The sequence below is a fragment of the Manis javanica genome, chromosome 18 (genome assembly GCF_040802235.1).
Source record: "Manis javanica isolate MJ-LG chromosome 18, MJ_LKY, whole genome shotgun sequence".
NCBI lineage: Eukaryota > Metazoa > Chordata > Mammalia > Pholidota > Manidae > Manis > Manis javanica.
The window spans coordinates 16,679,339-16,694,082 of NC_133173.1; the positions used below are offsets into that span (position 1 = coordinate 16,679,339).

A 14,744-nucleotide genomic window follows, 5' to 3' on the forward strand; every position below is an offset into this window, starting at 1 on the left:
ATTAGATACCCAAAAATATAAAATTTAGGGTTAGGTCAACAACAAATCTGGAAGTCAAGTTTTTCTGCTTTTCAATTGTATGGTTATATATTAAAGTTGTAGATCCTAAGAAAACCCATATAGAAAAATCCAAATCACAGAATAAATCATTTAAGTATAAAGAAAAGCCCATATATTGCTTGAAGAGTATTTGTGGAAATTTCAATTTTCTTCCAGTTGTATTGAGATTAATACTGATATGCACCACTGTGTAAGTTTAAGGTGTACAGCATAATGGTTTGACTTACATTTATTGTGAAATGATTACTGCAATACAGTAAGTATCCATCATATATGTGTCTGTATATATACATATATATACACACAATGGAAAGCAAAAAACGAAAAAAAATTTCCTTGTGATGAGAACTCTTAGAACTTACTTTCTTAATAATTTTCATAGATATCACACAGTGGTGTTAACTTATAGACCCCACGCTGTACATTACATCCCTAATACTTATTTATCTTATAACTGGAAGTTTGTGTTTTAGCCATTTTCATTCTACTCTCCCTCCTCCTACCTCCTGCCTCTGGTTACCAAAAATCAGATCCAATGAGTTTTGCTTTTTGCTTGTTTTCATTTTTAACCCATTTAATGTGCAGAAATCATGGACTGTTCATAAAAATTTTTTTAAATGTATGTGTACAAGTGTTTTTAACACTGAATTTATATCCCAATGGACTTAACCATTTTTAAAGTGCAGGTGGTTCCTGAGCCAAATGAAATCATGTGTTCTCAAACAAGACAATGAGAAAGCTCAGTAGGATTCTGAATCCAGGAAAAATTTTCAGAAAAATAACTCTGAATTTTTGTTTAAATTAAAATTCTCCATTAGCAACACTTCCGTGATTGTGATTTATGTGGCCACACTGGAGCTTCCTTACATTTACTATAAAACATTGGATTAGGGTTTTATTTTTCAAAGCAGAAGGATCTAGTATTAATAAATAGGTTCACCAAAATGTGACATTCCACCAAAGACTGCTCCAGTTCAGAAATGTTTTCAGAAATGCCTGAAACGCTGAAATTCATCTGTTCTTTGCAATTTACAGGCAGATTATTACGCTCACAGCCTGCTGTAACCCCTCACACCGATAGGGTCTTAGTCTTGCTGGGCTTTCGATAGTTTACCCGCTCACTAGTATCTTTACAAGTGAAGATGGGCAAGTGAAGAGAGGAGAGTAGCTTACTTAATACCTTTTCCACATTAAAGTTTTATAAGGAGGGTAGGAGTTGAACTAAACCGAGGGAGTCTGGGGTGCCTGCCAAAGTCATCTGTCAATAGTCCCGCTGCCCACGCACGTCTCAGCATCCATCTCAGTGAAATCGGCGGTCGGTCCGCTGGGAGGACATCCCTGCCTCTAAGCTCTGAGCAGAAACACGGGGTGACGGAAGCCTATTTTCCCCAGGTGCAGAGCCTTCGAAGGGCCTTATCGCATGCAGGGCACCCGGCGCTGAATGCTGGTCACCGCGGGCCGCTCGGGGCCGCTTCCCCAGGGCCGGTCCCTCCCACACGGCGCGGTCCCGAGGCTGCGCTCTCAAGATGGCTCCCGGGCTCCGCTCCCGCCGGCGCTCTCGCTGAGGTCCCGGCGCCAGCGCGGCCCGGAGGCCGGGAGCGGCCGGTCGTCGACCCTGCGCGCGCCGTCTCGCGGGGCGGGGCGGGGCGGGGCGCGCGGCCCCTTCCGGGGATGGGCCCCGGCGCTCGCGTCGGCCCTGCTCCGCCCCAGCTCCTCCCCGCTCGGGCGGGCGCGCCGCCGAGCCTCCGCCCGTCGGTCCGCCCGGCCCGGCTGGCCGCAGACGGGGCCTGGCCGGCCGCACCGGGCGCTGCAAGCCCGCGGGCGTCGGGAGGCCTCAGCGCTGCCGCGGGTCCGCGGCCGGTCCCGGGTTGTGACCGGGCCGGGCCGAAAAGACGGCGGCACCATGTTCTCCCTGAAGCCGCCCAGACCCACCTTCAGGTCCTACCTCCTGCCGCCGCCCCAGGTAAACAACCCCTTCCTCGCGGGCGCCTTGTCCTTGGCGCTTCCGGGGAGCCGCCAGGCCGACCCCGGGAACAGGGGGACCCCGGGAAGCTACCCCCGTTTCCCTGTTGCCGGCCTCACCGCTGCCAGAGCCTGGCGCTGGGAAACGCGCCTTCTTAGGAGTCCCCACTGGCTCGGTGGAAACTTGTAAAACTCCGCCGCAGCCATTCTCTGCCCGAAGACCTGGGATCGCAGTTTTGCCCTGAGACGAGACCCAAGGGAGCGTTCAGAGCTGGATTTATTTAGCATTTCATCTGGTGACGGTCCCCACTGTGGCAGTCGGCATGACATCGCTTTGGGGCACCTGGTAGAAGACGTTACCTGTCTTTAAATGTGAACATCTGGAAGCGACATTGGCAGTTCTTATATTTTTATTGTCAGATTCCCAAGTCGATAATGAACGAGTCTTGAAAAGAGCTCGGTAAAAATGTGAAAGAATTTAGGGGGAGGTGGGGAGGTGGATATGTGTCATACCTTAGAAATTAAAATTTGCTTTATATTTCACGGGGTGGGGGGAGAGTTTTTGTTTTAATTTGTTTTGCTGATATATTTCAGACGGATGATAAGATTAATTCGGAACCGAAGATTAAAAAACTGGAGCCAGTGCTTTTGCCAGGTAAACATTATAATTCTAACAGATACCTTGAGTAATGTGCTTTGGTCTAGGATTATTCTACCGACTAGTACTGTGTGGTTAACTTTCCTCCTCTCCTTACGTTAAACTTTTATCCAGTGAAATAGGAAACAAGTGGGTTAGAACTAAATGACAGCAACAAAAAGTAATGATTAATTGGTGTATGTCCTTGGAAATTTAAGCATCTTAGAAAACTGAAGAATATCATTAATTTATTTCCTTTTTGTCACCTGAAATGTTCTTTTTCAAAGCGATCATTGGTTGCTTAGGTAGTGAAAGTACCCTTTGCCTTTCATGTCTGCAACTTCATGCATTAATAATAATCAAGTCATTATTTTAACAGTGTGAAATGCAACTTTTATTTTGACTGGGTGTCTATACTATTAACAAAGCTTAGTGAACTTTGAATTACTTGGCAGCTGTTTTTTGAAGGTGTCAGCTGTGTTTGCAAATGTGCTTGTTTTAGTAGAATGAGGTTTCCTAACAGAGGCACTATGGACATTTCAGGCCTGATAGTCTCTGTTACAGGGGCTGTCCTGTGCATTTGAGGCTGTTTAGCAGCATGCCTGCCCTGTACCCACTAGATTGCCAGTAGTATCCTCTCCCACCTCTTCGTGGTGACAACCACAGTGCCTTCAGACTTTGCCAGAACATTTGTGTGTGTGTGCGCCTCTAGAGGCAGAATTACATCTCAGCGGAGAAGCACTGGTTTACAAGATTTACCTTAGAGGATCTTAAAGGTAGGGGTAAGGATTGACGGTGTTATTCGTTCCAAAGCGTATAAAATATTATTTGATTGGTAATTTGAATTGTATGACAATTGTATAATAACTAGGAAAATTCAGTTGTTTAATATGATTATTGGGAGAAGTAGCCAGATTCTTAGGAAAGTCTGTTTTAAACCTGAAGTACACTCAAATGCCAGTTTCTGCGGCATCTATCAATGTTTAAAAATCTTAGTCATTACTTAATGCTAAATCTCTGAAGTGATTAGAACTTTACAGGTAGTAATTGAACAAATATGGCTACTTTAAATTTTGTGCTTTAAAGTTTTAAATATTATAGCGAAAGACTTTAAAAAACATCGGCCTGTGGTTCCATATTATGCCAACTCCTTAAGAATTGATTTAAACTTTATTTTTGGAGTTAGTTATAAATATTTTCCTGTATTTTGTTAATGCTTTTTACCCAACCAGTGTATACTAAATAATCCTTTGTACTTTTTCCTGAGCGAACAGAATTAATAAGTAACCTTTGTTGCCTATGTGTTTGTTCTGTTTTATGTTTCAGTCATAGTCCTTCCAGGCATTTAAAAGTCAGCTGTGAGAAGCAGAACTCATCTTGAATGAGTGCCTGTGAGCTACTGAACTTAGGCTTCCTTTACTTTGTCTGAAGGCCCTATTATTAGGCTTTGATTCCCCCCTCCTGATATTGTGATTTGATAGTAACAAACAACATGGTCTTAGCTACAAATGATAGTGCCTGATTTTTTAAATTAACTTTTATATTTAAGATATGTTTATGAGAAATGTTACTAAATATCAATAAGCTTGAAGAATTTTACAGTGAAAGATTATCTGTTCTGTAGAATTAACTAAAAATTTACCTTTTCTAGGTTAGTTTTCTAAGGAAGATGTAAATCCATTTCCTGACTAAGTGGTTTACTTGTCTCAGCTGAATCTAGATCTTCTAGCCCTTCTTAATTTTTCTTGCACTGGCTCTGTATATCCACACGTGATGGCTCTGGCACCCAGCCTTCTGTTTGTACCTAACCTGTTCCTTACAGAACATTTAGCCAACCCTAAATTACTGTCTTTTGCTCTCCTTCCCCGTACCTCATATCTTACTTCTCATCCTGGCCGTTCCCTACTCTTCCCCATCTCTGTCTGGCCACTGGGTCTTGCTGTCGTTCCTGCTTCACCTTCCTGTCACATCTCTGACTACTGCTAGAACCTCTGTTGCCCTTTCTTTGGCCTGCAGGCTACTACTCTGTGAAATCTGGAAGACAAGCGGAAAGTAACTGAAGCATTGGTGATCTAAAGACCTGGGCCTAGGTTAGGGCTTCTACTAAAAGGGCATAGTGATACAGTTCTGGCCTTCATTATAGTCAGAAATGGAGAGAAAACTTAGCCAAGTCACCTGTGGCTTTAACAGGCACAGAGAACAAGAAGTAATTGTTCAAAGATACAGTATTCCATGTTATGCTTTGGCATAATGCCTTGGGTTCAAGGATATCCTACTTCAGTTGCCCAGAGTTTGAACTTTTAATTCAATAAGCAGATGAAAATTAGACACAAAATCAATTGTTTATTTGTGCAGTTACTGCGAGCTCTGTTGAAACTTAAGGCTAAATTTAAAATGATCTTCATCTTTTACGAACTGAAGAAAATAGGACTGACTAGTAATTTAGTTTAGATTGTGGTTTATGTTAGTAATTTTCAGCGTGCCTTGTTTATGAACCTCCTTGTGATGGAGATTGAACCTAATTCAGCTTTGTGGCCCTGATGTCTGAAATAGTGTATTGAGATGTTGACTAAGTGAATGACTGAATGAAAGAACCCCTTAGACCACCTGCTTAAATTGTTACCATAGCCACACACACAGGCAGACAGACCAGCTCTCAGAATTAGTAGTAACAGGAAGATTGACATTGTATGCTGTGTGTCTCTGCTCTCTCCCAGAGCCACAGTTCTCAAGAGAATTATATCTAAGTCTGGAATTGAAATATGTTGCTAGCTGTCAAAGCAGCTAGCCTTTGCTCAGGCTTTCTCTTCATCTTCTCATCATGACATGACTCATTCTTTTAATGATTGTGTTGTATGTGTATAAGATCACCCCAATTCTTATGAAAATAGGGAGAGTTTGAATGTTTAAATGTGTGTGTGTGTGTAAGTGCTGCCAGACTGTGCTCCTGTCTTTTTTTGACAGCTGCTGGACTGGTGAAGCAGTCCCCTGAGCATGTGAGTACCAGGTGGGTGCCTGGCTCTGTGCTAGATGGGGTAAGTACTGGAGGACTTGTGTGCCTGGATTGCAGCATGGCTGGGGGCAAGGCAGAAGATTGTAACCTAGATCTGTGTTTCCCAAATTCTAGCCAGTCCTGACTGGCATCTGATCTAGGTGAGGCTTTTACCAGCCCTTGGTTAGATGGAGAAAGTTGAGGAAAATGCAAACTTTTTTTTTCCATGAAGCTAAATTGATTTAATTCAAAGGATTTTCCTTTATTCTGAGATTATGTCCTTCCATATTCTTTGGTGTTCATACATTCTTTTGTTAAATGATGGTGATAGTAACTGTGGCTTTAAAAAGGTTTTTAAATTAGCAAAATGAAAGGTTAAAAACTGTTGGGTCCCTGAATTATTCCTGCAGTTTACCTGGTTTGTGGAATCTGAACGGCAAACCACTTATTATATTTATATAAGTACTTATTATTTTAATATTATAGATAATGACTTAATAAGCATTCACAGAGAACATCAAGTTTGGGGTTTTGTTTGTGTTTTGTTCTGGGTTGTTTTTTCGTGTTTTTTTTATCTGCCTGGGAGTCTTTCACTGTCTTCCAAAAAATGTGCTGTTCCTTTTTCGGCAAGTTGATCTTCCTCATCTCCACTCAACTTTAGTTTTTTTCTCATGTTGCCAGCAAGAATAATAACCCACCCCTAGACTGCAAGATGAGCACAGGTCTGCCTTTGCATATTTTCAAGATTGGTACTAAGGAAAGAGATCCTTTTTGGTAATGCTGTGAGTGACCCAGAGTTCCAGAAAACCTGGGCAGAAGAATGAAGTCACCCATTAGGGCAGCAGAGGCAAAGGGACTATTCTGATGGTGGTCAGATTCCTGGTTTACCTTGTCCTTGAAGTCTAACTGACACAAAAGCCACATAATTCTTCTTTTTGCTAAGCTAGTTCTAGGCATGTTTTTGAAACTTTCAACTTAGATCTTTAACTAACATGATACATATATGTATATGATATATGTATTATACATTATATATATATTATGTGTGTGTGTGTGTGTATTACACAGCTTAGAGGAGGTTACTTCTAATAACCCTAACAGGTAGGTACCAATTCACCTTCATTTGACAGATGAGAGAACTATAGTTGCAGAAGTTAAGTAACCTGCCCAGTATCGCACAGCTAAAGGGCAGAGCTAGAATTCTGTGCCCAACTCCTAGCTGTGTCTTTACCCACTAAATGGCAGGGCCTACCTGACTGCACTGGTGCATTAGGGTCCAGATTTATGCTTTGGAATTGGATAGAGGGTGGATTGGATGTCCGCCTAGAGGGAGTTCTCTAGTGAGGTAAAAAGATCTCTGTCCTTGGCTCTGCCCTTTGCACAGCAGTGACAGATTTTGACCCAACTTGCGGAGCAGCTTTCAATTTCAGCTGCCAGAAAATGGGATGTCTTGGGAGGTAGTGGACTTCTGTCACTGCCTGTGCTGTGCTGAAGCAGAGGCTGGTGGAATTCTGGTGGCTTGGTCATGAGGATGTGAGACGTGCAGGGAGTGGGGCCTGATGACCTCTGTTCTGTGCTGGGACATGATCTTTTTAAGGATCCTTGGAGTACAAGGGAGGATGACTTGAAATTCAGTGGCTAACGATAATGAGTAATTTGTTCAGCAGGTATTGGGAGCATGCTCTATACTGCTTGGCAGAGGAGTAAAAAGCTGAAAAATACAGGTGCCTGCCCTTAGTTTCAGTTCATTGGGAAAATGCTCCAGTGGAGAAGAGCTTAGAGGAAGATCACGGAAGCTGTATTCAGGGTGGGGGTGGGGTGCTGTCAGGAAGTGACTTGTGCTCCGCATCTTGAGGCCTGCTGAGCCTCAGCCTGTGTGCTGAGTCTGCATTGTCAGCTCAGCTTGTTCCTCTTCCATCTTCAAGGCCAGCAGCACTTCAATTATTGAGGTTATCTGTAAGATTAATAATGAATGCACTGATTGTCAGAGTCTTTTGTAATCAGATCAGAAAAGCAAATGACCTTGGACCATCTGGAAAATGAAAATAGCCATTGTTGGGTAAGATATGTTGTTTATTTTTTAAATTTTCACTGTTTGGACCGTCTATATGCTGTTTTTGTTTTCTGCTTCACTGTAGTTCTTATTTCCTCAATTCAATTGTGAATCTTAAAGGTAGAGACTTTCTCTTTTGGGTATTTTATGTTTTGTTTTCCTTTTTAATACCATTTTATATATAGGCTTTAGAGATGATCATAGATGGGTTTTGGTAGTATTATAGTTCATAGATGCCTTTGCTTGTAACTCACCTTTGGAACCCTGAACAGTGTAACCAGTGGCAGTACCTTAGCATCAGAGTGTTTGGAGGCGTTTATCTGCTCCTTAAGCAGCTGCTGCAGGACCAGCATTTTGTTACTCACCTCCTTACTCCTGACTTAGTCTCTGTGTACCTCAGGAACTCATGAACCTCCGTAAGTAAAATCCTGCTTAAAAGACAGGATAAAATCCAAATTCTTTGACCTTTAATTTGCTAACCGTCCACCCTGCTGACCTCTGCAGTGTTTCCCAGTATGTTTGCTTCAGTCATTCTGGCTGCCCGCTCTTTCCCAGATGCCTTGTTCCTTATTCAGGCCTTTGTTACTGCTACCACGCATTCTATTTCAGCCCTCCTCTGCCTTCAAGATTTCTTTGTAGTTTCTTTCTGAGGTCTGTACTGCAGGCCTTACCCCAGCCCCAGTCTTAGGTGGCACTTCAGACGTACAGTACCTGATTGCATGCTTTTCTATATTGTATGGCCTGCAGAATTAGACCGTTAGTACCAGTGACAGCATCAGATGTTTTGTGTTTGTCTTCTATATAGTTTAAACTTCCCTTAATAATTCTTAGGCTACCTTAATTCTAGAATTTATATCCTGGTAAGGTAATCACTGGTCCCATTTTGCCCATGACTGTCCTGGTTTTAGTAGTGAAAGTCCTGTATGCTAGGAATCCCATCAGTCCCAGGCAGTCTGAGACAGTCAGTCACTGTATGTAGAACTACAGATTGAATTACGCTTTTGGCCTAAACTCATTACATGGGGTAATTAACCACTGTGTGCAGTAAGGTTTTGTTTTAACTATTTTTCGAGCTTAGATTTATGAGAAAAATTATTTTTATTCATCAAACATGTATTGACTTTCTAAATGTGTGAGGTATTATGAAAGGTAGTAATGATGATTTTTGGGGGGTACTTGGGAAGTTAAAAAACTTTTCTAGCTATACGACTTGGAGATGTATTTTGTTTCCTTTCTTACTTATCTTTACAGATAGTAGGGTCTTAAAAAAACAAACTTTGATGTTTCTTGATTCTTTCACAGGTTGTAGTAGAAACTCTTGGCCCATCACCTTCTAATTTAGATAGCTTTTTCTCTGGTGCTTTTTTGCTTACCCCACACTGAAGCTAATTTCCTATTTTTTTAATCTTCTGTGAGGCTTCCGTATAGCTTCCCACCAGTGGTCTGCTGGAAAGTGCTTGGTGGTGCAAATCCTCCCACCACAACTGATTGCAGGCTGTCAGCTTCCGGGCACTGAGCGCAGAGCTGGGAGAGATGAGCTCAGTCATTCTCACGAGGCGCAGTGAACCTGTCTACAGCTCTGCTTCCTGACGACCCAGGAGGACTGTCTCTGAAAAGTTGATATCTTCCGGAGTTTTAAAGCTTTTGTTAGTTTTCTCTTCACGGTCACTAATTTAAGATGTAGTAAGAGCAGTCTAGGTATTCTCTTCATATATCTGTGCTCTCTAGGAAGAGGCCACTTTGTATCAGTTTCTTCCTTGTTGATAAGCTCCTTTACTGGCCGGCAGTCTTGCAGGACACGGCATTAGTTTCTGGTAGCTCCTACTTAGTGTGCCTTCTCTCTTGTAATGTCTGAGTAGACAGCTGTGCTCCATGATCCAAATACCTTTAAGACTGGTTTCATGTGAACAAAATTTAGTATTGTCAAATAAAACACAAGCCAGGGTAACCTGACACTTAATTATATGCTTATTATAAGATCCAAACATAGCATTTCCCCAGAAGTACCCTCCATTTCTTCTTCCCCTCCATCCCACCCTACTTCTTTCTCTCCCAACAGCTAATTCCAGTCTCCACTCGAAGGGAAGGCTGTGTGTCACTTATTTTCTTTAAAGACCATAGCCCAGAGAGTCCCTGTTTTACTTTTGTTATTGTTAATTTTGTGTTTTTTGCCCCTTTTTTTCTTCAGTAGTTTTATTTTTAAGTGACTTGGATTTGTAAGAGAAGTATGAAAAAGTATAGATAGCTAACATATACTCTTCACCCAGCTTTCCCTAATGTTGATATCTTACAAACCTTGGTAAATTAAGAGATAAACAGTGCTATTAACTAAACTATTAATTTTATTCACATTTCCCTAGTTTTTCCACTAATGTCCGTTATTCCACAGTCCCATTCTGGATACCATATTGCATTTAGTCATCATGTCTCCTTAGCCTCTTCATTCTGAGTTTCTCCATCTCAGATCGACTGATGATGAACTCTTTCATGGTTGGCTCTGATTCCTTTGGAAATGTCCTCTTTCCCCCTCTCTTTCTCTCTTTTCCCCTTCCTTTGTGGAATTCTAGAACTGCCAGAGGTTCTAGATCCATCTTGTGTTCCCTCTGCCCCAGCCCTGGAATCAGACATTTCTCTAAGGAGCTTGGTTCCTTTATTAGAGACTGGTATTTAAATACCAAGATCTTTGTTGCTCCAGTGTCACTATTATGCTTTCAGGGGACAGAGTAGAAAATATACACATGTATGCTAACCCGCATATATACACATCTAATTCTTTATCTCTCCAACTGTATATATATTAAGATAAACTTGACTTTATACTGGTATCTCAGATTCTAATCTAGTTCACCGACTGTGAGATTTGTGATGTATTTGCTTTCTCTGTGATGGAGTGTGGGTAGTAGAGCCTGGGTTTCCATCTTTCTGCTGAGTGCTGTAGCTCATTGGGAGTCTTTTGACTTGATTCTCACACATTCCAGGAGAAAGGTATTCGTGGTCATCTCTACTGAGTGGGCCTCCAGAGCTCTCTAAAAACACCACACCATTACAGATTGAAAATACCTGCCCTCTGATGGGAACCTAAATGCATCTTCTAAGCCTTGTTTTACAAAATTTTACTTAAGTAACCAACTCTACCACAAGGGTTAGCAAACTTCTGCAAAGTACCGGACAGTGAATATTCCAGACATTATAGGCTGTAAGGACTCAGCTCTGCCTTTGTTCCATGAAGGCATAGACAGTACACAAACAAATGAATATGGCTATGTTTTAATAAAATTTCATTTATGAAAACTGGGGGCTAGATTAAGCCATGGACTGTGGTTGGTTGGCCAACCACTGGACTTCTAATTAAATGCATTCTCCTTTTATCTTTGTCTCATCCTCACTGTATTCATATGCTTGACATTTTATATTTGTGCATTGGTAAGAGAATCAGTTTACAAAGAAAAATGGCTATCCTTGAGTGTGTGCATCATAAATAAAATTGGCTGGTGGTACTATGAGGCTGCCATGTGCTGTCCCACAAGACCTCCATGTCTTCCCATTACCTCTGCTTCCCTTCTTAGGAACTGAAACCCTGTGCTATGGCTTTTTCTTTTCTTTTAAATAAACTTTCATTTGAATATGACATACTTAGAAATATGTTTGAGTCTTTAGTGTCACATCTGGATGAATTTGTATAGCACTGTTTTGAGAGTCGGTGGGATGCGGTGGCTGTTTAAAAGTGGCACAGGTGATGTAGGTCACGTTTGTGTGCTGGCAGTTTGGGTAGAAAGAAGTCTGTTACAGGAGTACGCCCTCTGACTGTCTGAACTGAGAATAATTAGTTTAATGGGGTTTTTGTGGGTTGTTTTTTTTTTCTTTTCAAGTTAATTTTCCTCTTGTAATTGGTAGCTAACTAAGATTTGGTGGGGAGAAAGGGTTTGAGTATTCACTGGCCTGGATTCTGATATGGGAGTTGGTAAGTATCACGTTCAAGAAATATGGAAGATTTAAATTTTATGTATTTGAATTATTTGTTAAGTTTCAATGTATATTTTTGTTATTTAAAATTTTTTTCTCATTAGAATCCAGTTAAGACTAGTATTTTGAATCTTTAATTCAGTTATGGTTCTTGCAGTATCTTAGTACATTATGTTTAGTTTTGTATAAATGTAGGGAAACAAGTATTGGATTTGAAATTAGAGCACTTAGTTGTAAGTTTCAGATTTACTTCTTATTTTTAAGATCTTGGGAAGTGATTTAACCTCTTTGGGTCCAAGTCCCTTATCTGCCTTTCTTACCTTATGGGTTGTTGAAAGAATCAGACAGGAAATTGTTGAGAAACTCCCATTGCTACATTTACAGTCCTCTGTGCATGTGGTAGGCAAGCAGTAGCAGTTCTATGATTTTTTTAACTTCGTGTAAGTTTACCTGTACATTACTTACCTCCCAACCCACTTGGCTTCTTGGCTGTATTAAATTACTGGTTCTGTTCTGTCTGAAACAGCTTCTCTTCAGTTGGTGGTGGTGATTTGATGAATGAGAAGTAGAGCAGTGATTTCATTCATTGATGAGTTCAGCACTCATTTGTGCTAGCATTCATCTAGGAACTAAAATTTCAGCATTGAAAAAAAGTCCATTTTCTACCATTATATAGCATACCATTCTGAAGGTGAGATAAGCATTGATTTTAAAATACATATATAATTGTAGCTGTGATAAATACTAGCTAGGAATTACAAATATGTAATGCTATGATTGAGGGATTTAAATCTAGGCAAGGAGAGTTTTTTTGTTTTTGTTTTCTTTTAAGGCATTCCTAAGGAAATGATTGGGCTAAGTGAGGAGGAAAGAATGTTCCAGGAAATGGAAACATGTGCAAAGACCCCATCAGTGGAAGCAGTGTGGTCCCTGTAAGGGATTAGAAGGGCATTGTGGCTACAGGGGGATGGTGAGGAGGATAGTGGCGGGCTGAGGTGCAGGGCTTTACAGGCTGTGTGGAGAAGGCTTCTCTTTAGAATAAAAAATTACTCAAATGGTTTGAGCCCAGAATTTGATGTGAGTAAATTTGAATTAAATCTTCAGGTAAGTGTTAGGTTGCTGCTGTTAACACGTGTGTGCATTTTTAAAAACATTGAATTAAAGTTATTGCAGCTCAAATTTATTATAAGATTTTTGTTAAGAGAGAGGATTGTTTTAAGACTTATAATTGCATTCTTGAATTGGTAGGTATTGGGGGTTTGTTAGCAAACAGGTTCTGTCCATCACTGTTAAGGTTTTTATAATGATAGAAATAGAGTAGATCAGTATCCAAACTTTTCTATTGACTCTGGATGGATTGCCTAAAAATGTCCTTGGATCTAGTTGGTTTTAGATCTTGAAAGTAAGGTTTAATGATGACCAAGTTTTAAATAAATTGTACAATATTATTCCTTTTAAATCACACTGTAACTTTTTTTGACTTCTTGTATTTCTTTAATCTTTCCTTTTAATTCTAAAACTGTATTTCACACTTTTTTTGCCAACCAAGTTATAATTTGAGTGCAGAGAGAAACTTGATTTGACTTTATGGAATATATTTTAATTTTGAAATTATTTTTTTAAATGCAATTTATTTAAGCTGGAAAACAGAACAAAAACAGTTCTTTCATTTCTTCAACTCCCCATCCCCCTGCCTCTGGCAATCACCAGATTGTTCTCTGTATCTGTGACCTTGACCTTTTGGTTTTGGTTTTAGATTCCTCATGTATGAGTGATCATACATTATTTGTCTTTTTCTGTGACTTATGTCACTTAAGATAATGCCTTCAAGATCCATCCATGTTATTGTAAATAGCAAGATTTCATTCTTTTTTATGGCTGAATAATTGCATATATGTGCCAAATTTTCTTTATGCATTCATCTACCAATGGACATTTAGGTTGTCTCCTTATCTTGGCTATTGTAAATAATGTTGTAGTGAACATGGGGATACTTATGTTTTCAAGTTAGTGTTTTCATTTTCTTTGGATAAATACCCAGAAGTAGAATTATTGGATCATATGGCAGTTCAATTTTTAAGGTTTTGAGGAACCTCCATACTATTTTCCAAAGTGGGTGTGGCAATTTACATTCCTACTAAGAGTGCACCAGTGTTCCTTTTTCTCCACATCCTTGTCAGCACTTCTTATTTCTAGTCTTTTTGGTAATAGCCATTCTAAACAGGTGTGAGGTGGTATCTCAGTGATTTTGGCTTGCATTTCCCTGAAGATAATAATGTAGAGCCATCTTCCCAGGTGCCTGTTGGCCATCTGTATGTCTTCTTTGGAACAGTGTCTATGCAGATTGCCCATTTTTTAATCAAATTGTGTTTTTTTCTGTTGTATGATGTTTTAGATATTAAATTTAGAAATATATTTTGAATATTATATGATAGTTACATGTATTTTTAGATATTTTATTTTGAGTATTAGCCCCTTATCAGATACATTGTTTATTTTCCCTCATTCAGTAGGTTGCTTTTTCATTCTGTTAAGGGTTTGCTTTGCTGTGAAGGGGTTTGATGTGGTCCACTTGTTTGTTGTTTTTGCTTTTGGTGTTGGATTAAAAAAATCATCACCAAGATCTATGTCAAGAAGCTTACTGCCTGTGTTTTCTTTTGGGAGTTTTATGGCTTCAGATCTTACAGTCAAGGCTTTAATCCATTTTGAGTTGATTTTTGTGTCTAGTGTAAGGTAGTGGTCCAGTTTCACTCTTTGGATATGGCCGTCCATTTTCCCAACACCATTTACTGAAGACACATCCATTCCCCATTGTATGTTGTTGTCCCGTTTATTGTAAATTAATTGTCCATATATGTGTGGGTTTAATTTGGGGTTATTAATCTGTGTTTATGTTTTTAGGCCAATACCATATTGTTTTAATTACTATAGCTTTTTAATATAGTTTAAAATTAGGGACTGTGATATTTCCACTTTTGTTCTTTTTTCTCAAGATTGCTTTGCCTATTTAGGATCTTATATGGTTCCATATAAATTTTAGGATTGTTTACTCTATTTCTATGAAAAATGTCATTGGA

At 40.0% G+C, this 14,744-nt stretch overlaps 1 protein-coding gene across 2 annotated transcripts in view; it reads left to right on the forward strand.

Moving 5' to 3' along the window:
* The first annotated feature begins 1,784 nt into the window (after positions 1-1,784).
* The window catches only part of MTMR10 (myotubularin related protein 10), a 54,431-nt gene continuing 41,471 nt past the window's right edge, over positions 1,785-14,744 (forward strand). Inside the window, exons 1-2 of one of the 2 annotated variants that reach the window (XM_017649798.3) lie at positions 1,785-2,023; positions 2,617-2,677. In XM_017649798.3, coding sequence (XP_017505287.1) covers positions 1,964-2,023; positions 2,617-2,677 — 121 coding nt within the window. In that variant the 5' untranslated portion in view covers positions 1,785-1,963. Of the gene's footprint in view, positions 2,024-2,616; positions 2,678-7,677; positions 7,711-14,744 lie in introns of those variants that run through there. The other variant, XM_017649800.3, reaches the window with a different exon arrangement.